Source organism: Asparagus officinalis, chromosome 7 (genome assembly GCF_001876935.1).
Source record: "Asparagus officinalis chromosome 7, Aspof.V1, whole genome shotgun sequence".
Lineage (NCBI taxonomy): Eukaryota > Viridiplantae > Streptophyta > Magnoliopsida > Asparagales > Asparagaceae > Asparagus > Asparagus officinalis.
Window position 1 is genome coordinate 140,809,766 of NC_033800.1, and position 23,153 is coordinate 140,832,918.

At 39.9% G+C, this 23,153-nt stretch overlaps 2 protein-coding genes across 2 annotated transcripts; one reads left to right on the forward strand and one right to left on the reverse strand.

The window, feature by feature from the left end:
* On the reverse strand, positions 4,193 to 8,717 carry LOC109850642. The gene is made up of 2 exons (XM_020420695.1): positions 8,296 to 8,717; positions 4,193 to 4,497 (listed from the first exon to the last, which is right to left on the reverse strand). The coding sequence occupies exons 1-2, from the start codon at positions 8,642 to 8,644 to the stop codon at positions 4,379 to 4,381; spliced, it is 468 nt and encodes a 155-aa protein (XP_020276284.1). The 5' UTR covers positions 8,645 to 8,717; the 3' UTR covers positions 4,193 to 4,378.
* Positions 20,645 to 21,639, forward strand: LOC109847877. The gene is made up of 2 exons (XM_020417111.1): positions 20,645 to 20,727; positions 20,817 to 21,639. The coding sequence occupies exons 1-2, from the start codon at positions 20,645 to 20,647 to the stop codon at positions 21,637 to 21,639; spliced, it is 906 nt and encodes a 301-aa protein (XP_020272700.1).

The window sequence follows — 23,153 nt, forward strand, 5'->3', positions numbered from 1 at the left end:
CGCTCTTCTTGCAGCTGCTGAGATGCTTCATCTACTTGAACGAGATTTAGCTACTAAACTCTCATAGTCTTATCATGCTGAGGAGCTGAATCACGAATTTCTAATACCACCTTATGTTCTTTAGTGCACACCTTATCAACAACTGAAACCGATGACCGTTTCTGGTGGAACATAGCAAATTCATCAAAAGTTAGATCAGGACACCACAACCTAAAACCCTTAACACCCGATGCATAACTTAGGAATATGCACCTCTTCGATCGCGACTCAAGTTTTCCTTGACTAACATGCTCATATGCAGGGCAACCAAATATTCTAAGATTAGAATAATCCACAAGCTTACCGGACCAAACCTCCTCTGGAGTTTTACAACTAATAGCAGTAGATGGCGACCGATTCACTAAGTAACAAACCGTATTCACTGCTTCCGCCCAGTATTCCTTGCCTAAACCTGCATTGAACATCATACAACGAGCTTTCTCTAATAGGGTTATGTTCATACGTTCTGCCACTCCATTCTGTTGTGACGTGCGAGGGACTGTATGATGTCTAGCGATTCCCTGCTTCTTGCAGAACTCATTAAATTCTCCTCCATAAAACATAAAGTCATTATCAGTTCTAAGCCACTTAATTAGCCTCCCAGTCTACTTCTCAATCAAAGACTTCCATTGTTTGAAAGTCACAAACACCTCATCTTTATGTCTCAAAAAGTAGACCCAAACCTTCCTGGAGTAGTCATCAATGAAGGTCAATAAATATTTGGAACTACCACCCCAAAAAGTAGACCCAAACCTTCCTGGAGTAGTCATCAATGAAGGTCAATAAATATTTGGAACTACCACCCCTCGAGGCAACTTGAGAAGGTCCTGGAGTAGTCATCAATGAAGGTCAATAAATATTTGGAACTACCACCCCTCGAGGCAACTTGAGAAGGTCCCCAAAGATCTGAATGTATATAATCCAAAGTATATTTAGCCTGATGCACTGTCATATTGAAGGTGACTCTTTTCTGCTTCCCAAAGATGCAATACTCGCAGAATCCTAATTTTCCTATACACTGTCCACATAAAAGATCCTTCTTACTCAACTCGGTCAATCCGTACTCACTCATATGACCAAGTCTCATATGTCATAATATGGTAGTATCAACTCCTGACATCGATGATGCAACTGCAGCCGAGCCGATAATGGTAGAACCCTGCAAAACATACAAGCTGTCAATCTTTTTTTCTTTTATAACCACAAGAGAGCCTTTTGTAACCCTAAGAACTCCACCTTCACCTAAAAAATTACACCCAATGTTATCAACAGTGCCCAAAGAGATGAGATTCTTCCTTAAACCTGGAATATGCCTAACATCTGACAAAGTCCTGATGATTCCATCATGCATCTTAATCTGAATTGTGTCTTTCCCAATAGTCTTACATAAGGCGTTATTCCCCATAAGAACAGTTCCACCATCAATAACTTCATAAGTGGTGAACCAGTCCCGATTAGGACATATATGATAGGAACAACCCGAATCCAAAATCCAATCATCCATGCTCCTATTTATATCATCTGTAGCTAATAAAATCACATTTTCAGCAATATCAACTTCAGCGGCGTCCTCCTTTAATTTTTCTTCATACTCTCCTTGTTTATTTTTGTTCTTTATTATGTAACAATCGGTCTTGATGTGTCCTTTCTTCTTACAATATCTGCAGGTCAGATTCTTATGCTTCGACTTATACTTGTTACCTCCAAAGCCTCTTTCTTCCGATCTTCCTCGAACAAATAAGTCATCAGCTTTATCGATACTTTCACTTGTGATTAACTCTTTATCGATCTTCTCATTATTCAATAAGTTCTCTTTGACGTCTTTGATACCAATAGAATCTCGACCATAAATCATAGCATCCATGAAGTGCTTGTAGGAAGACAGAAAATAACACAATAATAATAGGGTTTGATCTTCATCATCGATCTTAACATCAATCTTACTCAAATCTGTAATCACATAATTAAATTCACCAATATGAGATTTGATGGGTGTTCCTTTCAACATCCGAAGTGTGTACAAACTCTGCTTCAAGAGGAGGCAATTAGTGAGTGACTTCGTCAACTACAAATCCTCCAATTTAGACCACAAACCAGTGGTTATTTTCTCTGTGATAATTTCTTGCAAAACTTCGTTTGTCAAACATAACTGGATCGCTATGAGAGCTCTGTCATCCAACTCGTTCCAATCTTCCTCCGTCATAGTAGCCGGTTTCTTCAACTTTCCGAACAAACCCTTCTTCAATCCACTCTGTGTCAACACGTCGATCATCCTAACTTGCCAAAGGCTAAAACTGATGTTGACGTCAAACTTCTCGATATCTCACTTCGTAGTAGTTTTCGTCATCTTCTCGTCCGATCGATAGTTGAGGGCTCTGATACCAATTTGTTATGGCAATTTCCCTAGAATAAACTAATATCAATCACACGATAGCACGAAAAATATCAAGAACACACGAACACAAAGATATACGTGGGTCAGCTTGTAGCCTACGTCCACGGGCGAATGAGGAGAAAAGCTTTACTAATTGTGAGGAATACAAAGTGGAATATCTCAATCACTCAATCCTAAATCACACCCCAAAAGCCTAATACAACTCTCAATTAAAGGAACAAAAGAGAAGAATATCAAATAAGCTTCACAAAAGAACTCTCTCTTCTTGATTGGTGCTCTGAAGATTAATGCATCTAATTAGCTTGAAAGACTGTTCTTATATAACCTTGAAGGTCATAGCTCTTTGCTGTCTAAGGAATAAGAGTTCTAATAGGAATAAAAGTCCACATGTTCTAAAACCCAATAAGAATCTAAGTAGGAATAAACCTCTAATATGGTTGGTTGTGCAAAGTCTAATGTAAGTAGGACTCTTGCTTAAAACAAATCAACCTAAAAAGTAACTCCCAAATCATAATGAATTTGTGTATTTGAGTCAACCTATAACACTTAGTTGCAGAAGTGCATAAAAATATTATTGCTGTGTCATGTGCTAAAAGTTCTTCAGATATATTTGCTTTCTATCACCAAAAAGATAAAGAGATTTCCTCTTTTTTCTCAAAGATGATCCTCTTTTGTATGCCTTTACTGGAGAATCACGTGTCCTTCTTTATCCATATTGATTGATATGATGCTCTGATTGAAGCAGAGAACCTTGCATTTTTCTGACAACTTAGCTGCTTCTGAAAAACTTACCAAGATTCAAATTGATCTGGCAACTAAAATTTCCTATCAGTGGTTTGTTTCCTCAAAACTGCTTTTTTGTCTGCCAACATCTTAAATGAGTGACTCATAAGGCGAACAAAGATGCAATCTCTATCACCAACAATAGAGTATTGATTGATGAAGCTTTTTTTTTTAAGGGTGAAGTCTTCTGCCTCTTGTTGAATCGTTGCCTTTTCCTTCAAACTTGAGCTATGGTCTTTGTTGTATATGTACATTGTCTTAGCTATCATCTTACTTTTGTTAAAGGTTGAGAGTGACACGTAATTGGTGAAAACTTGAGATCATGTTTGTCTTAAGATGACTTGCAAGCTACGATTGCTCATGGATTTACAAGCTCTTTCCTTTGTGACATTAAGTTTATCAGCTAAGCCTCTAACACTACAATTACCTATACTTTCTCGTGCCTTTTCATTTTATTTTTAGTTTTACTGTTTTGTATACTCAAAAAGAAAACTAAAAGACTAATGGTTTGTATATAGATGAATTCCTTCTTTTTTTTTTTCTCGAGACGAGAAATTATACTAAATTTTATGGGACCGACTATGAGATGATTAATTGTCTTAATTTGCTACCCTTTGATTTCGTATAGAATTTCAAGGAATTAAATTATGAACATGACATGTGATCCATTGTTCTGTAGCTGGTCACCTGACATTCATTTCGACCCCTAAAAAAATGCTCATATAATAAAAATGATTAAGTCATTCATAAATTATCGATTTTCAAATCATCACGTACTCAAGACAATGTATAGAAAAAAATGTAAAATATTTTTTTTTGAACCTGAGAAACAGGGTGAGGTACCCTGTTCATTTGAATATATTAATAGAAGATAGAAGAATGTACATACTTCTTCTCTAGATTGATGGTGAGATCAGTGAGAGAGGTGGGTAGGGAGCGGACCATAGTCGTCACCTACCACACCACACCAACCGATACCATCATCTAAAGAAGGCAAAAGGAAACCAAAAATAGACAACGTTTCATAAGGATCATAGAAAACACTACAATACTGATAAGAGACTGAAAATGCTAGGCACTGATAGCCCCTAACCAAAAGGGAACAAATAAAACACCCAAAGTCAACAAAGCATGTCTAGAATGCCACTCAGGATACAGATGTTAGCTGCTGCGGAGGCTCTCCCCTGCATCCCCTGAGGAAGACTTCTTCGCTAGGTTCTGGAGGCCGAGATTAAGGGCTGCCCTACGAAGCCTCCTCGCCGTCCTGTCATCTTCTTCACCTGTCCAGAAAAGTGAGAATCTCGCAATATTAGATGCAGCTAATAGCGAGTTAGGAGGAGTATCTCTGAAAATTAAAGAGTTCCTTGTAAACCATATCCACCAACAGAAACAAGGCAACAAGATCTTCCAAAAGGTTTTGATATTCAGGCAAATGTTGGGTAATTGATAGAGCAACAGCAGCTTTTCCATGTTTAAAGGCCAGCAGTTTGCTGGGAAATGTGGGAGAAGGTGATTCCATACTTCACGAGCAAAAGAGCAGTGTATAAATAAATGGTCATGGGACTCCGTCTCCCGATGACATAATGGACAACTTGGATCACCGTTCCAACCTTTTTTGATCAAATTATCTTTGGTATTCAATTTCCCTTTAGAGATGATCCAGAGGTGGATTTTTACCTTAAGGGGAATGTTGGATTTCCATATTAACTTGAAAAACTGGGATTTAAAACCCCCTGAAGAAGTAAAAGAGTAAAGGGATTTTACAGAGAAAGCGCCCGATGGGTGAAGAGGCCACCATAAGGAGTCTTGTTCGGATGGGCCACCTGGAGATAGATGTTCTAGGAAGGAGTGGAGGTGAATAACATCATCCCTCTCTCTTGGGGAAGATCCCCTTCTAATAATAGGATGCCAAAGACATGAACCATTTGCCCATCTACCTTGCGAACTGATGCTACAATTACTCAAGAAGGCAAGCTTGTAAGCATGGGGAAAGAGGCTGCTAAGGGTGTTAGCTGCTGCCCATTTGTCATGCCAAAAACTGCTCGAAGTACCATTACCGACATTCCATCTGACAATGCTGAAGAAAGTGGATTGAGCTGAGAGAAGGTCCTGGAAAAATCTTGAGTGTGCCAACTTCGGATGATTAGCAAAAGGGTTAGCTCCATGTTTGGAATATATAGAAAAAAACACTTCACTGAGGAATGATGATCTATCCCAAATTTTCCAGATCCATTTGGAGAGGAGGGCTGAATTAAAGGAGGGGATATCAATCACCCCAAGCCCACCTTCAACTTTGGGTTTACATACTATACCCCAGTTAATGAGGCACTTGGATCTAGAGAAGCTGTGGCTGCCATTCCAGAGGAAATTTCTTCTGATTTTATCAATGGCCTTGGAGACCCATATCGGCAACTTGAAGAAAGACATGTAATAAAGGGGAATAGAGGAGAGCACTGAGTTCAGCAATGTTAATCTGCCTCCTATTGAAAGAGTTTTGTTCTTCCATAAAGATAGCTTTTTTTTAAAAGATTCTAGGAGAGGTTGCCACTCTCTTTTGGATAGAGATCCCCTTTTCAGGGGGAGACCCAGATAAGAGAAAGGGAGGGTACCGACTGCACAGTTGAGGGTTTCAGCCAGGAAATTGCCTTTATGAGGGATTTTCCCAAGATAGTACAGATTGGATTTCTGAGGGTTAGCACAAAGCCCTGAAATGCTGGCAAAAATTGAAAGAATGGATTTGAGAGTAACCATATCAGAGGAGTTAGCCCTGGAGAAGATCAGGGTGTCGTCCGCAAATTGAATAGATCTGATGGAATTGAGTTTACCTTTCAATTTGAGATCGGAAAGGTCACCTGCATCTGCACTGCATTTAAGCATCCTACTGAGGACATCCGTCACAAGCAGGAAGAGGAGAGGGGAGAGGGGGTCTCCTTGCTTGAGACCCCTGAAGCATTTGAAGAAAGAGGTTGGGGAGCCATTGACCAATACGGCAGATTTAGAGGATGAAATGATATGGTGAATCCAGGAACACCATTTGGGGCCAAAGCCTCTGGCTTCAAGAAGGGAAAGGAGAAAGGACCAGTCGACACAGTCAAAAGCCTTATAAAAATCAACTTTAATGGCACACACCTCTTTTTTCCCAGAAGAACAGAAATTTATCATTTCGTGGCCTAACAGAAAAGAATCCAGGGAGGATTTACCTTCTTGAAAGGCAGATTGAGAGTTGTCTATAAGCAAGTGGAGAACTTTTCTAAGCCTATTAGACAGGACTTTAGAAAATATCTTACATGAGCTGTTGATCAAGCTTATGGGCCGGAAATCTTTGGGGGAAATAGCATCTGCCTTTTTGGGGATGAGGCAGATATGGGAGTAGTTGATGTTTTGGAGAGACTGGGGGTGAGAGTATAGACCTTGAATGAAGTCGAAGACATCAGATTTAATAACTGGCCAAAACTTTTGATAAAAGAGAATAGGAAGGCCATCTGGTCCTGGGGATTTGTCAGGGTGAAGGCCAAAAACTGCTTCAGTGATTTCTTGTTGGGAGAAGGGGAGATCGAGGGAGGCTAAGTCTAGGAGGCCTGAAGGGTATAAGAGATTCCAGTTGGGTCTCAAGCTAGAGGCAGGTGGTTTGCTGTATAGATTAGAAAAAAAAGGAAAGGAAAGATAGCTTAATATCACTATCAGAGGAGATGATTGAATCATTTATAATGAGATGGGGAATAAAATTTTTTCTGCGGTGATAGGAGGCCACTTTGTGAAAGAAGGCTGAGTTGTTATCCCCTTCTTTAAGCCACTGAATACGGGACCTTTGTTTCCATTTTATCTCTTCAGCGTTAGCGAGAGAGAGGACCTGATCCTTTAAATCAGATCTAAGATGGAGCTCTGAAGAGGAAAGGTCCCTCGATTCTTCGGAGACATCAAGAGAGTGAATTTGGGACATGAGATCAGAGAGATGATGGGGGAGGGATCTGAAGCAAAACCTTTTCCACCATTTGATTCTCCTCTTAATGAGTTTTAGCTTGGCAGGAAGGGACATGGTCTGTTCCCCTCTAGGAGAGAAGGAAGCCCAACTGGATTCAATGAAGGAAAGGAAAGAGGGGATTGATAACCACATTTTTTCGAGTCTGAAGAGAGGAGGGACAACAGGAGAGTTGGTATCCAACAAGACTGGACAGTGATCTGAACATTGAGCTGGATAAGCAAACTGGACCATTTGAGGAAATTTAGTTTCAAAGTCCAAGGAAACTAAGAATCTATCCAATCTAGCTAAGGATGGGGGGGATCTAAGGTTAGACCAGGTGAATTTCCTCCCACTGAGGGGGAGGTCTATCAGATGAACCGAGTCAATGAGGCGCTGAAAAACTTTAATATCTCTAAGGGAGCTGGAACGACCACTTCTTTCCTCTGAACTCAAGGTCATGTTGAAGTCACCAAAAACAACCCATGGCAAAGCATGAGAACTTCTAATCCTCTTGATTTCCCACCAGCAAACTTCCCTATCAGATGGATCACAAGGGGCGTAGATGGAAGTAGCTACGAAGCTCCAATTTGAAGGTTTATGAGTGAGGGTAGCCGTAACAGAGAAAATGTCTGAGGACGAGGAGGAGCAGGAAAAGATGTCATCGTTCCATCCTAGGAGAACACCCCCCCCTCGAGTCTGATGCATCAAGAGATAACCAAGAAGTAATAGAGTTTCCCCCTAAGGATTTAAGGAAAGAGGGGTTGGAGGCTGATATTTTTGATTCCTGAAGACCGACCAGGTTTACTTTGGCAAGGGCAAGACACTCCCTGACCAACCTACGTTTAGCAGGGTCGTTTAACCCGCGAACATTCCAAGATCCTATACGCATGGATAAACAGAAGAAGACAACTTAGAGAAATGAGGAGGGAGGGGGCTCAGAGGGGAAGGTCCCCTAAAGACATCCTATTCTGGATCTCCTTCAAACCAGACTTATCTACTGGAGCTAGAATGCCACAGTTCACTGAGATCTCTTCCAAAGAGTCCAGGTCCGGTGGGGGAATGGGAGGAGTGGAAACAGAGGAAGAGGAGTATGGTTTAGATATACCTGAAAGCTTACCCTTCTTGATCATGGCTAGATGTTTCCTGAAAGGCCGGTGCGAGGGGTTGCTGCTTGAGATTTTTTTCTTGGTTCGTTTGGACTTCTTCTTGGCCGGTTCGAAACCAGGGGGAATATCAGAGGAAGAGTTCTGGTCCTTAGAGTCTGTGGAGCTGATCTGGATGGCAGAGTCTCCTTTTGGGGATAAAGACGGAACGTCTACCAGATGTGGGAAAGCTGCTTTGAGAGAGAACCAGGAATCTTTGGAGATGTCGATCGTAATACCTTTGAAAGAGACCGCCATGAGCTCAGGCGGAGCTGGAACTGATGGGGGGAGAGGAGGAGGATTTGAGCCATCTTCTTCCAACATTGGGCTTTTTCCTTTTAAGGAGGCCTGATTTGGTCTCGGGGATAGAGACAAGTGGCTCTGGCGAGGGCATTGGAGGGGCTGATCTTTGGGAGGAGGGGATGAGGCACCTTCTTTACGAACAAAGACTTCGAAGAGATCCCGATCTCTTCCTTTTTCCGCTGGCAGTGGCTCACCTACCACTCTTAGTTTGACTGATCCTTCCATGATATGAACTCCATTTTCTGCTTCATACCTGAATATGACTTCTTGGGGGATTTCAGAGGGATCCCTAACATGCAGCATAGCTTTGCAAGCTAGGGCTTCTCTCTTAAGCATGATATCGTCGGAGAAAGCAATGACATCTCCTATGTCCACAAGAATACTGGTAATGAACTCCGAGTCCCATAAATGAATGGGGAGACCAATAATTTCTACCCAGACATAAAAAAATTTCGGAAGCACTTTAAGGCCAAAAGACTCTGACCAGGGGGTGAAAATACCCCCAAAGTTACCCAAGTTGAAGAAGGGTTTAGAACAAGCATGATCCAACGTCTCCTCGTCCGGGAACTGGATGAAGTAGGAGTTCTCCGAGGATTGCCTAATCACATAGGTCCATTTCTCTACCTTGAGATGGCGCTCCAAGCTCTCCACCAGATCTGGATAGGAGGGCTTTCCAGACTTGATCTGAAGGTGCGCAAATCTCGAGAACTCAACCAGACTCGAACTAACAGAAGGGGGGAGAGAGACTTTTGGGAGGAAAAGAGGAGGGGGAGGTGGTGGGGGTATCTGAGGGGGGAGGCTGAGTAAAGGAGGCTGCTTTTTGTTAGGGCAACTAACTGAGGTATGCCCTACAAGGTTGCAGGCAAAGCATTTGAAGTCTCCAAGAGAGCATTTGTTGGCCATGTGATCAGATCTACCACAAAGGAAGCACCTTGGGATCTTGGGGGGGTCCTACAAGGTTGCAGGCGAAGCATTTGAAGTCTCCAAGAGAGCATTTGTTGGCCATGTGATCAGATCTACCACAAAGGAAGCACCTTGGGATCTTGGGGAATATAAAAGTATAACCCTCAATTATCATTATAAATTCAGAATTTTGGTGTCGTATGTAATAGAATTCTTGACATGATAGCAGAGCAATTTGGGTTCAAATCTCACTATAGCCATAAATTTAAACAGATATTAAAAAGTAATACATCCGCATGGGTTCATGTTTCAACCTATATAAAAACCTCGACCTACGGGACATGTTAGAACATATTATAAATCTCAACCCCCATTATATGCAACTTCGGAATTTTAATTTAGTGAAAGAGCTCTTCGACAGGAACATGAGCCTACAACTCAGCTCCAACATGAGGGAATAGGAGGCCCCATTCCCTCATGTATACATCATCCTCACTTATCAAACACAAGGGCACATACACATCCAGTCTGCTTGCTGCCTAATGACGCTATAACTCACCTATAGCCTATAGGGACACATCGACAGTAATTCAAAACATGATGCTAACTTAATTTCCTCTCCCTTTTGGACCTGAGAGCTTGACAAAGGAACGAACGAGGACCTGGCAACAATTATTCCAAAAAGTATATAGCGCAAAGGCGAGAGGGACAGGTGTACCTTTACTTGGGGGTGAGGGGATTCCTTCCCCTTTCGAAAACGCATACGTGCTTCCAAGATTTGCTTGGTAAGGTGGGGGTGAAAGTCTGTCCAATGAGACCGTGCCACGTACCACCGACCAACGGTCGTGAGATTGAGAAACAATAAAAAAGGGAGGAGGCATGCAGGTGCTTTGAAGAGATGGAGCTTACTTGGAAAGTGTTTGAGAAGGTGCTAGCTGGTCCGTGTCAGTTTCGTTGATTGTTTTGTGTTAATTTATACATTTTTTTTTTAGTGAGTGCAACGCACACTCCTCCACGTACTTTTGTACTTAATAAATCTGGCAATATTTTCTAATAATCAAATTGTTTAATTATCTTCTACATAAAATGGATCAAGTATTTTGTCCATTGAGGCTACTACGCGAAAGATTTTTTTTTCTTTTCTTTCCCTGAATAATTTAGACAAGTTTAGGCAAGTCTGAATCATGTAGGGCAGGCTGAGCATGCATGCACATAGAAGAATATCTAAAAGAAATACAATTTCCTTAAAATCATATATATGTCTAGGGGATAAGCATAACTAATATATAAAAAAAAGGAATAGGCATAATTCTAATTGTTACTTGTTGTGCGCGGCGGAAGCTTTCTAGGGCAACACGAACAATAACTCGAACTAAACCACAAACAATATGCAAACCACAATCACAGCAAGAACACACAATTTACGTGGTTCGGCAAGTTGCCTACGTCCACGGGGCAAGGAGGGGGGAGTTCTTTCTACTAGAAATCAAGAGAATACAAATAGGGTTACAAATCTCTCAGACCAAACCCTAAAACAAAACTCTAAATCTCTCAAAGCTCTCTCCCAATTGGATGCAATGATTTTCTCTCTTTGGCTGCTCAAATTCGTCCAACCTCTTCCCTAAACAAACAGGTTTAGGTATATATAGAACTTACAAAACGAACCGGGTCGAAAACCTGAAAAACTGATATCCGCTTCGTCGGGCGGCCCAAAACGAATCGGGTCGAAAACCTGAAAGCCCAGCCCAAAACAGCGTCGGTCGACCGGACCGGTCGACCGCGATCAATTCCGGTCGACCGACCCGGTCGACCGACCACCTCCAGCAGAACCCCGAAAGAATCCAGAGAGCCGTCGGTCGACCGGACCGGTCGACCGACCTCCTTGTGCACGAATCCGGTCGACCGGACCGGTCGACCGCCACCTGTTTTTCCTGATTCTGCTGCTGATGCTGAAATTCCTTCATCCATAACATAACATGTTTTCAATACTTGAAGAAAGTAAAATATAACATGTTTAACATAACATGTTTTCAATACTTGAAGAAAGTAGCAAAAATATGGGCGGTATCTTCAATCGGCATCACCTACAATTTGTTGTGCATGTATGTACTCATATATTATCCAGCAGCAAATGAATGATATTTGGCTAAATGACGCTATCAGCACGGCTGGCTTTGATTTATTAATTAAGAAAGTTATACTGCTGCTAAGACAAAGAAATATATAAATAAATTAAAATATAGTATGGCAGATGAAAATAATATTTAAAAGAAAACGTGTTGATCAATTCAATAGATCGAATTAGATCATTGAAGATAATAGATGAAGTAGTATTTCATTATCAACTCATCTCTATCCCTTTGTCATCTATGTGAAGTGTGTGCTTTCTCAATTTATTTGTCTGCACAGTTGGAAAGATTATCCAGAATATATTAGGGGAACGCATCTGGTGTATATCATTGTCATCACAAAAATGTATAATTTCTTAATTTAAAGCTATACATCTTTTTCCCCAGGGAACAATGACTTAGTATCAGCCAAGTAATAAAAGTATTGCAATGCTAATTGTTAGGATTTTTATATCTGGCAAAAACCCCAAAAACCACCAACGCAGTGAAGAGAATTTCACACAAGATATAACGTGGAAAACTCTCAATATGAAAAAAACCACAAGATCGAAAGCAATCCACGATCACCTTCAAATTACAATCTTTTACACTGACAAAGTATTGCAATGCTAATTGTTAGGATTTTTATATCTCGCATGTTAAAGTAAGAGAGAGAGAGAGAATCTTGGGTAAATTTCCCTTGAATTGAATATTGAGTGTGCACATATATTTATACAAGTAGAGGAGTGTGAGGTTTGTTCTCCCAAGCAATGTGGGACTAAAACCCACTACAATACACTATTATCAACAGCCCCCTTCAAACTCATGTTGGATCAAACAAAGTGAGTTTGCGTACAAGAAACTGGAACCGATGAACAGGTAAGGCCTTTGTGAAGAAATCTGCAAGCTCGTCAGCGGATGAAACATGAGGAAGTAGAATTGTCTTGTCCTTGATAACTTGGTGACGGACAAAATGAGCGTCGATCTCAATATGTTTGGTCCTTTCATGAAATACTGGATTATTAGCAATCTGGATGGCACTCTTATTATCACAGTAGAGAGGAGTAGGAGTCGTAACAGAAATACCGAAATCACTGAGAAGGCGACGAAGATGAATAATCTCTTTAGCTGTTGTGGACATTGCACGATACTCTGCCTCAGTACTGGAAAGAGCAATAACATCTTGTTTCTTACTTCGCCAGGAAATAAGGGAATCACCAAGAAATATACAATAACATGTGGTAGACTTTCTGGTAGTTGGATCACCAGCCCAATCAGCATCAGAATATGCACAAAGCTCTAACTTAGATGTAGCAGGAAACAAAAGTGAGCGAGTGCTAGTACCCCGGAGGTACCGAAGAATTCGTAATAAGACAGCATAGTGTACAGAACGTGGGGCACTAACAAATTGACTGACAATACCAACAGCATGAGAGATATCTGGTCGAGAGATGCACAAATAGACCAACTGACCAACAAGATGTCGATATCGGGTAGGATCAGATAGAGGCTCACCGTCAGTAGAGCAAAGTTTGACATTCTGCTGGAGTGGAGTATCGACAGTTGTATTATCAGTTAACTCAGCTTGATTTAGAATATCTGAGAGATACTTCTGTTGAGACAGTAATACACCCCGCGGGCCTTGAGAAATTTCTAGACCAAGGAAATACCGAAGAGATCCAAGATCCTTCATGTGGAACTGTTGTTGCAACTGAGATTTTGCGTATTGTATACCTGTCATATCATCACCTGTAATGATCATATCATCTACATAGATGAGTAATAAAACCCTGCCACGCGATGTAGTGCGAACAAACAGAGAAGCATCTTGATGACTTTCTATAAAGCCCGCTTTGAGCACAACATCGCGAAAACACTCAAACCAAGCGCGGGGTGCCTGTTTGAGACCATAAACAGCACGACGAAGGAGACATACATGTCCCGGAGGAATATTTGACCCTGGAGGCGGTTGCATATATACGGTCTCTGATAAAGAGCCATGAAGAAAAGCATTTTTGACATCCATCTGGTATAAGGGCCAACGATGAGCAGCAGCGACCGCAAGGAGAGTACGCACAGTGGGCATCTGAGCAACAGGAGCAAAGGTCTCCTCATAATCAATACCTTGTTGCTGAGTAAAACCTCTAGCCACTAAACGAGCTTTTCGACGTTCAATGGTGCCATCAGGACGAAACTTGACCTTATAAACCCATTTACTGCCAACAAGAGAGATCCCAGGAGGACAGGGAACAATATCCCAGGTATGAGTTTGCTGAAATGCTTGAAATTCCTCAGCCATAGCTTGTCGCCACTCTGGAATTTGAACTGCCTCTTGGAAGGACTTTGGCTCAACAATAGTATGAATGGCAGCAAGAAAGTTATGAAAGATAGGTGAATAAGAAGTAACAGAAGCATACCGGGCAGGCATGACATGTGGGCGTTTGCCTCGACGAAGAGCAAGAGGAACCTCAGGCGGGGGAGATGCTGGCGCAGGTGCATGAAGATCAACAGTATTTTCTGGAGTGAGAGTTGTGTCCACAGGATATGGATTAGATGGTGTAAGAGAAGACTCAGGTGAGGAAGAGTCAACAGAAGGAGAGGGAGAGATGTCAGGGAGATCTCGAAAGGAAAATTGAGGTGAAGAAGTGGGTGATGCAGTGGACGGGGAAGCATGATCGGTAGAGTGGAGGAAATTAAAGTCATCAGAAGTAGAATAATATGGAGAATCCTCTTCGAACTGAACATGACGAGATATATGAACTCGACGAGTTGCGGGATCATAACAACGATAACCTCGATGTTCTGAACTAATTCCTAAATAAACACAAGAAACTGCTCTGGGAGACAATTTATCACGTTCGTGAGATGGCAGAAAAACAAAACATCGACAACCAAAAACGCGAACTAGATCATAACGGGGAGGATGAGTATAAACACGACTATAAGGAGTAGCACCGGAAAGAGAGCTAGATGGAGTGATATTAATGGCATGAGTCGCGGTGAGAATAGCCTCAGCCCAGAAACGACGAGGAACAGAGTAAGAAATGAGCATTGATCGGGCAGTATCGAGGATATGACGATGTTTGCGTTCAGCAACACCATTTTGCTCATGAGTGTAGGGACATGACTGTTGAAAGATAGTCCCATGAGAGGACATGATAGAGCGCATGGCAGAGGATAGGTACTCTTTGGCACAATCAGAACGAAAAACTTTAATACGAGATTGCCATTGAGTGAAAATCATAGCAGTGAAGGCTTGATAAGCAGTAAGTACGTCAGAGCGATTCTTAAGTAGGTAAACCCATGTAAAACGAGAGAAATCGTCGATAAAACTAACATAATATAAGTAGCCAGATGAAGAAGGCAAAGGAGCTGGCCCCCAAATATCAGAATGTACTAAATCAAATAAGGAAGTGGATACAGATGTACTCATTTTAAATGGTAAAGCAGTGAATTTAGCCAATTTGCAACCAGCACATGACTCAATACTAGAACTAGATGATACAGGACCAAGTACTCCAGACTGAATAAGACTCTCCAGCCTTTTATTACACACATGACCAAGTCGTCTATGCCATAAATTGGCAGGAAGCGAGGTAGAGGGTTTTGACGAACAAAGAGAAGCAACAAGAGAACGTGGACGTATGGACTCTGGAAGGTGAAGATATTCCAGAAAATACAGTTTGTGCCTCCTACGACCCGCCCCAACCGTCTTGCCCGTCTGTGGATCCTGCACAATACAAGTATCAGAAGAAAATGAGACAAACAGGCCCGCCATGCATAAAGAGCTAATAGAAATTAAATTCAAGCACAATTGTGGAGCCACATAGACGGGACCAAGTGTTAGACGACCAGATGGATCATTTTGTGGGGTAATAGAGCCATACTGAGTAATGGACAATGGTTGTCCAGCAGCTGTGTAGATAGGAGGAAGAGAGGATGAAGTAAAGACAGAGGATAAAAGTGAGGCATTACAAGTCATATGAAAGGAACAACCAGAGTCAAAAATCCAGAGATCATTCATACCAGAGACTGAAGGATTAGCTGAAGAACCAGCAAAATGCATACCAGAGAGTTGTGCGGCGGATGTAGAGGTGATATGTTGAAAAGCATCAAGTTGACGGCGAAGACTTTCAATAGCTTGAATAGTAGAGTCTGAAGTAGTAGAAGGTATAGCATTGGCCAACAATCCTGGTGTACGAGAGGGTTGAGACTGAGGGGGTCGCCGACCACGTCCAGTACCTGAGGAACGTAACTCAGGATGAAGCTTGAAGCATGTCTCAATGCGGTGTCCTTCCTTCTTACAATATTTGCAAGAGAGCTTAGATCGAGCCTGTGGAGAGGGAGCCTGTGGAGAAGTATAATTCATAACAGGAGCAGTGACAGGTACAGACAAAACAGTCTCGAGTGAAGAGGTAGGAGTGTCTGTTGACAAATTGAGTCGTGCTGTCTGCTGCCGGGTCTCATAAGCAGTGAGAGCTCCCATAACTGAGGCCAAAGTCGGAAATTGAGGCTGGTGAAGTAGTTGATCAGCCATAGTTGAATATTCAGGAAGGGACTGAAACAATTGATGCACCTCATGCCGTTCGTACCAGGCTAGCCAGTCTTCATATGTGGAATTACGTCCAGGAAGCATGGAGCGTAACTCTGTCCAAAAAGCTTGCATTTGTCCAAAATGGGACTGCAGAGATGAACTACCTTTGCGTTGTAGAGAAATGCGTTGCAGAAGATATGCCTCCCGTGCACCCGAGCACTCAGTGAAACGCTCAGTGAGACGAGTCCACATGGCCTGAGCAGAGGGAAGCGAGCCAATCTCGACAGTGAGACCAGAGCCAACACAGCGAGTGAGATAATCCATAACACGAAATTCCTGCAATTGCCACTCTGAACTCTCCTTGACATAGAGAGCACGAGCAGTCTGAAGATCGACATCACCACTGCCAGAGGCAATAGTACTGGATGAAGCAACAGTGCTGATGGACGGTGGAACTGGTCCCGTACTGGTGAGATGATCAAGCAAACCAGCGCCACGCAAGGCATTGGTGACAATGGTGGACCACCCTGCCCAGTCACTTTGATCATTGAGGGGCAAAGGTGGTTTGGGAATCTTCTCTGAAGGAGCCATAACAGCAATCTTGAGACGTTAAGATGTCGAGATGCTGTTACTAATGTCGTTCGTTTGAGGCCGAGAGACGGCTTGAAACGACGATGCCGTTAATTTGAGACCGAGAGACGGTCGAATGAAACCCGAAGGTTTAAAATAGAACCCGAAGGTTAGAATGAAACCCGAAGGTTTAAAATAGAACCCGAAGGTTAGAATGAAACCCGAAGGTTTAAAATAGAACCCGAAGGTTAGAATGAAACCCGAAGGTTTAAAATAGAACCCGAAGGTTAAACGAGAACGCGAAACGCGTTAAGAGGCCGCAAAACGACAAGGCCAAAATATCTGGCAGATGAACGCCAAATAATTAAAAATAAAAATAAAAAAAATAAAACATTAAACGGCTGCAAAGCAATAAGGCCAAGATTTGGCAAAAGAACGCAAAAGCGTTAAAAATTTTATTGAAAGGGAAATAGCCCTAGCTCTGATACCATGTTAAAGTAAGAGAGAGAGAGAGAATCTTGGGTAAATTTCCCTTGAATTGAATATTGAGTGTGCACATATATTTATACAAGTAGAGGAGTGTGAGGTTTGTTCTCCCAAGCAATGTGGGACTAAAACCCACTACAATACACTATTATCAACATCGCAAAAACCCGAAAACCACCAAATGCATCAAAGGGAATCACACACAAGATTTAACGTGGAAAACCCTCAATGTGGAAAAACCATAAGACCGAAAACAATCCACTATCACCTCCAAATTATAATACCTTTGAACCCGGTTACACCATCCGTTAAACTCTGATTACAAGAATGTTATATCTCTCCCCACTACTACAAAAGCTTCTTATAGTCATGGTTCCAACCGTTGCTTATAGGTCTCTTAGTAATGGTATAGACCGTTTCTAAAACATTAACAACGGTTAAAACCGTTGTAAATAATCCGTTACTATTAAAGCCGTTGCAGTTAGCTTATTGTAACGATCTAAACCCGTTGCAAATATAACAACAATTGCTATTAGATTAATTTTTATAAAATAATAAAAAATCCACGTCAGCAAATTCTAATCGTTGCTATAGTCTATTAACAACAAAAGACAACCGTTACTATAAGATTTAATATTATTTTTTTAAAAATAAAATATTCGCATCAACAAAATCCAAACCACCGCTAAGGTATATTAACAACATAAAATCATTGCTTTAGGGTATTAAAAAGATATTTTCACCAAATTATTATTGCTTATTCTCTCATCCAACTGTAGCAATGATATTCATCTATTTCTAATCATTTATTTCAATACATGATATCATTCAAATGAAATAAATAATTATCATCATAAATAAGAAATTAACTTAATCAATTAAAAAAATAATGCGTGTTCGATACAAGCTTTGTCAATAAATTCAATGAAGTGATAATCAACTATAAAACTTTGAGTTTAGACCATTTACAATGTTCACAACTTCTCCACATCCTACAACTCTTAACTGAAATGCAAATCTAATAAATAAAAATATATTCAAAGACCTATGACAGTGAAGCAATAAAGCATGAATAATTAGAATTTGAATGACAAAGATCATGGCGAGCACATAAATTATCAAGACGAGTTCTTCCTTCATGAGTCTCTCCCAATGCTTTATCTCCTTCCAACTGATTCTATCCAAAATATTATCCCCTCCACCATCCATCACCTCACAACCTTCATCCTGCCACAAACAATGGAAACTTAGAAATAGAAAAACAGAACATTTAAGCCTCTACAAATTAATATTTGGTTTAGTGTAGTAGCTAGCATCAGCAAACACTTTAAAACATGAAGCAATTTAAACATGAATCAATTTAAAACATGATTCGGTTTACTGTAGCATCTAGCAGCAACCAATATTAACTTGTACAGTATAACATGTTTATTGTAGAACAGTACATTGAAGGAACTACAAGTAAATGAACATACCTCAAAGATGCTTGTTGCCCAATCTCTCCCACGTAAGCTAGACTTTCTTCGTTAATTACAGCTGTTCAACTTGTGCACGTATTGCCAATATCTAGCACAAACCAACATGTGGTAAATATCAGTAATCAGGTGAGCATTTCATATAGAAGAAAAGAGCAAAGCTAGGAACCTGAATCATTTCAATGGGGCCATAAGTTTTTATCCGAATTGTCACCAGTCGGTCTAAAAGATCTATAGGTATGCCATGTGGACTGGTCATATCAGTTCTCCCGACAACAACAAAAAAGGATAACATAAATATTTTAAAAGAAAAAGAGAAGAATTTCTGATGAGTTTTACAATGATTTCTATGCACACAAGTAAACAGAAGCTGTCACAAGCTAATTATGGCAACAGTAGTACTGCTATCTGATACTTCCTTTCCAACTTGTCAAGTTCAATTAGGCGAAGAAAAATCTCAATTCACCGAAGCCAAAGATATATAACAAATAAGTTATGGATGCTTATTTGGATACTAACTAAACATTATACACATTGCAAATTCATACCTCACATTGCATATTCCTCTGTTTGTAGCAAATATTACTATAGGTGATATCGAGCTCTCTAGAGCATGATTTAGGTACGAAAAGCATTCCATGTCTAGCATATGAACCAACAGGTGTAAAAATATAATTCTTGATACTAGACCTTTCCAAAACAAAAGCAATGGGAACATCGTAAGAGAAATGTACCTCGTCAATAAATAGCACCCTAGGGACAAGCTTCGCTATTCCTTCATCAATATACATGTTAACCACCTGCCACAAATGCATCTTTTAGCTACAATTAGGTAATTACGATGGCATTATTTGGTATTAACTATTTCCTTTCCCAATGAAGACTTTATAATCCTCTCATAATGTTAGGTGTAATCTGAAACTAGATGCCATAAAGACCAGAATAAAAAGAGAAGTGAATTTAAAAGCATATGTACAAAGACAAACATAATACCTTATTAATTTCTTATCGTAGTTTGTCAGTGATTTTAGTCTTCCTAGGTTTCATCATCTGACCCATAAGGGATAATATATCATGTCCACCTTGTGGGTGGGCATTTGCTGTATCAAGGTCATGCAGATAAATAAACGTAACTTAAAACTTATACATTAAGTATTATATCATGTAGGTAAATAAACGTAACTTGAAAACTTATACATTTTAACAGACATATCATTCGGCCCTTTCATTGTTTAAAACTAGCCCTACAAAGTGGTGTCAGTTCCAAGAGCAGCAATGAAGGAAACTATTTTTGGCTTCAGAGTTTTTTTTTTTTTTTTGGAGAAACCTAAACGTGTAATGGAGAAAAGAATGACATGAAAGTCGTCAATGAAAATTCAAAGAAGAAACTACCTTAATCTTTTGCCCTGAGCTACTAATCAAAGATCACAATAGATGTAAGAATAAAAAAGCAAAAAACTTTTCTAAAGTGTGCAACTCTATGAACTTGCTTCTAGTATGTAATCACATTTCTGCTATAACTATAAAAAGACTTCACATGAATGATCATGAAATTTGCATGTGTGTGCAATCCCATTAGTTATATGATTTTCATGAGAAGGTATTTACTACAAGTGCACATACATAAACTTCGAAAATGTATTATTTACGATGAGAGCTCATGTGCATTGCACATGTTGTATTTCCAGTCAGTGCACAATTCAACATACAAGAGACTTTATAAAAATAACTCATAAGACATTATTTGTTTGTGAATTCATATCAGAGACATATCGAAAGCTACAAAGTCTCCTATAGCTTTGTTTGCAATGAACACCATATGTTTATTTGATAGGTACATAGTTGCCTTTGTTTTCACATGACCACCATGGGCTTTATGAAAATGATAATAATGGAGCATAATTGTGAGCACTCCATCATTATGTGATGAATTCCAAATTACAAAATGCAATCTATATTAAAAGAGATATCCTTTCTTGCAAAACGAATTCAAGGATTTGCAGACATAACACAACAATCACTCATTGAGTATATAGCTGCTTCTAATAAACTTCTATATTAAAAGAAGTCTTTCTACATCTTTTGTTATGGTCTCTTGGTTCTGGTGAAAAAATCAGGTTTTGGGAGGACAGATGGATTGGTGTTAATAGTCTATCAAGTTTATTTCCATCCTTATACAGTTTAATCTTTTCCAGCAATGTCTCCATTCGTAGTCAAGGACACTACCTCAATAATCTATGGCATTGGCATCCTCTATTGAAACGAAGCATTACAACTGATTCTCAATATGACAAATTTCATCTCTTGAATCTTATCAATCAACAAAGTATCACTAATCAGCCTGATAACCCTAGATGGTCTCTTACAGCAAATGGCTCTTTTACTGTTAAATCATTTTATGATTTCCTGAACTCTAGAGGGATCAAATATGCTTTCTACAAAGTGGCGTGGAATCTCATTCTACCAAGCAAGATACAAATTTTCACTTGGCTTTTATCTTTGAACCGCCTACATACCAAAGATAATCTCATCAAGAAAGGGTGGCAAGGTGATTCAAACTATATTTTTTGTGGTACACAGGCTGAAACTAAAAATCACATCTTCTTCTCATGCAATACAGCTAAGTCAATCTGGATTCATTTTGGTAACTATTTTCTACCATTCATTTGGCCATCATCTCTTGAAGAACTTCTGATTTCTGTTACATCTCTACGTAAACTGGAAGGCATTATATGGCGCACTCTTTTCTCTGCAGTCTGCTGGTCTATATGGATTTCAAGAAATAAGTTTATCTTTGAACAAAAATCTTTCTCTGCTGAATCAATTATTAACCTTTCAATTCTTGCTTTGCAAGACTGGGCAGGATCGGGAACAAGGAAGGAAGCTGTTCAGTTAGCAAAAATATTGGAAGACAAGCCAATCCCACGTTGCAGCGGCTAAATCTTTTGATCTGTTTTCCAGTTAGCAAAAATATTGGAAGACAAGCCAATCCCACGTTGCAGCGGCTAAATCTTTTGATCTGTTTTCAGATGTCTTGTAAATACTTTTGGTGGTGTATTTTTGGTTTTCCAATTGATCTATAGAAAATTTAATTTCTCTTTTCTATATGTATGGCCGGCTTTGGTTCTCTTCTATATCCATGTCAACGATGAATGACGGCAAGGCCCTCTCTTCATCTTCATGGATATTTGAGAGAAAAAGGTTATACATCAATAGATAAGAGAAATTAAGTTTTCTATCTATCAATCAACGGATACAGTTCGTATCCATTTTTTGTAAAGATACTCTTTTATTTTAGTTAATGAACAGGGTATATCCCTTGTTTTTCCATCAAAAAGAAGTGCAATAGCTAACAATAATTTTGAAAGTATCAACTTGTAGTTTGTCAAAGAAACCTTTTAGCTTGCTAAAGCAAACATCAATATACTTCCAAATGCCCAAAAGAACAATAATGAAAGTTACTACCAAAACAAAACTTTATAACAAATGCATCATGATATCAAAGTTTACAAATAAAACTAATTAATCAGGTGATCCAGGTCTCATTGACTGAACTGCAAGTTAACCATAATCATTTGTATACCAACATGAAAAACTACACAATTAAAAGCTATGTCATCCTAGGTCCCGTTGTCAACTCTGAGATGCTATTATCTTATCAATATTTTACATATTTAATCATTGTACTAGATTGTCACGCCCCGCTTCCCAAAATACTGGGAAATCAGAACGTGAACAAGTCCGCGACGTATTCGATTGGAGAGAAATATTAATCCAAGTCATTTTGTTTCTTTTGCTTCTCTAATCAGATACGTAAGCGTCAACACATAAATCTCAATCACAGGTCCGCCGCATCACAAAGCAAGAATAGAAAGACAATCCAGAATAAGAAATAAACCATATCATCCATAGTGAATCATCCCAGACATAAAATATGGGTTTCAATCATCCTTACATACAACAACAGTTCAACTAGGAAATAAGACATACATAGTCCATAAAAGGAAATACTAACAAAAATACCAAATCTGTCACCAAACTAAAGAAAATACTGCTCAAAGAGTGCCTATTAGCACTACAGAAAAGAAAATGCGTCTAGGCTTCAGTTTGTTCTTCCACTCCATCAGAAGGACATTCCGGCACTGAGCATACACTGGTTCGGCGGCATCATCGAACTTGACCATGTTCGCTACCTTAAGTCCTGACGCACAAACTCTACGAGATAAAGCAGGTGTACGTCAGTGTGCATGGCGCACGGAATATCTCACATGAAACAAATAAAACGGTCTAATGATTCCATGCTATGCATAATATAATCAATAACAAAAAGATAATTGAACATGCAACTAAATGTAATGGTAAGCATTAATATCTAATGATGAATACAGGACTGGGTCGATACTCAACGCAGACGCTAAATCTAGTGCAGTCCAGCATCTGCACACAAGAGTCAA

Coding starts and splice junctions, on each gene's coding strand:
- LOC109847877 (XM_020417111.1), top strand. CDS start 20,645: ATGCAATCTATATTAAAAGAGATATCCTTTCTTGCAAAACGAATTCAA. Junction 20,728..20,816: donor ACACAACAATCACTCATTGA/GTATATAGCTGC, acceptor TGAAAAAATCAG/GTTTTGGGAGGACAGATGGA.
- LOC109850642 (XM_020420695.1), bottom strand. CDS start 8,644: ATGTTGGAAGAAGATGGCTCAAATCCTCCTCCTCTCCCCCCATCAGTT. Junction 4,498..8,295: donor TCTAGCCATGATCAAGAAGG/GTAAGCTTTCAG, acceptor TTTTCTGGACAG/GTGAAGAAGATGACAGGACG.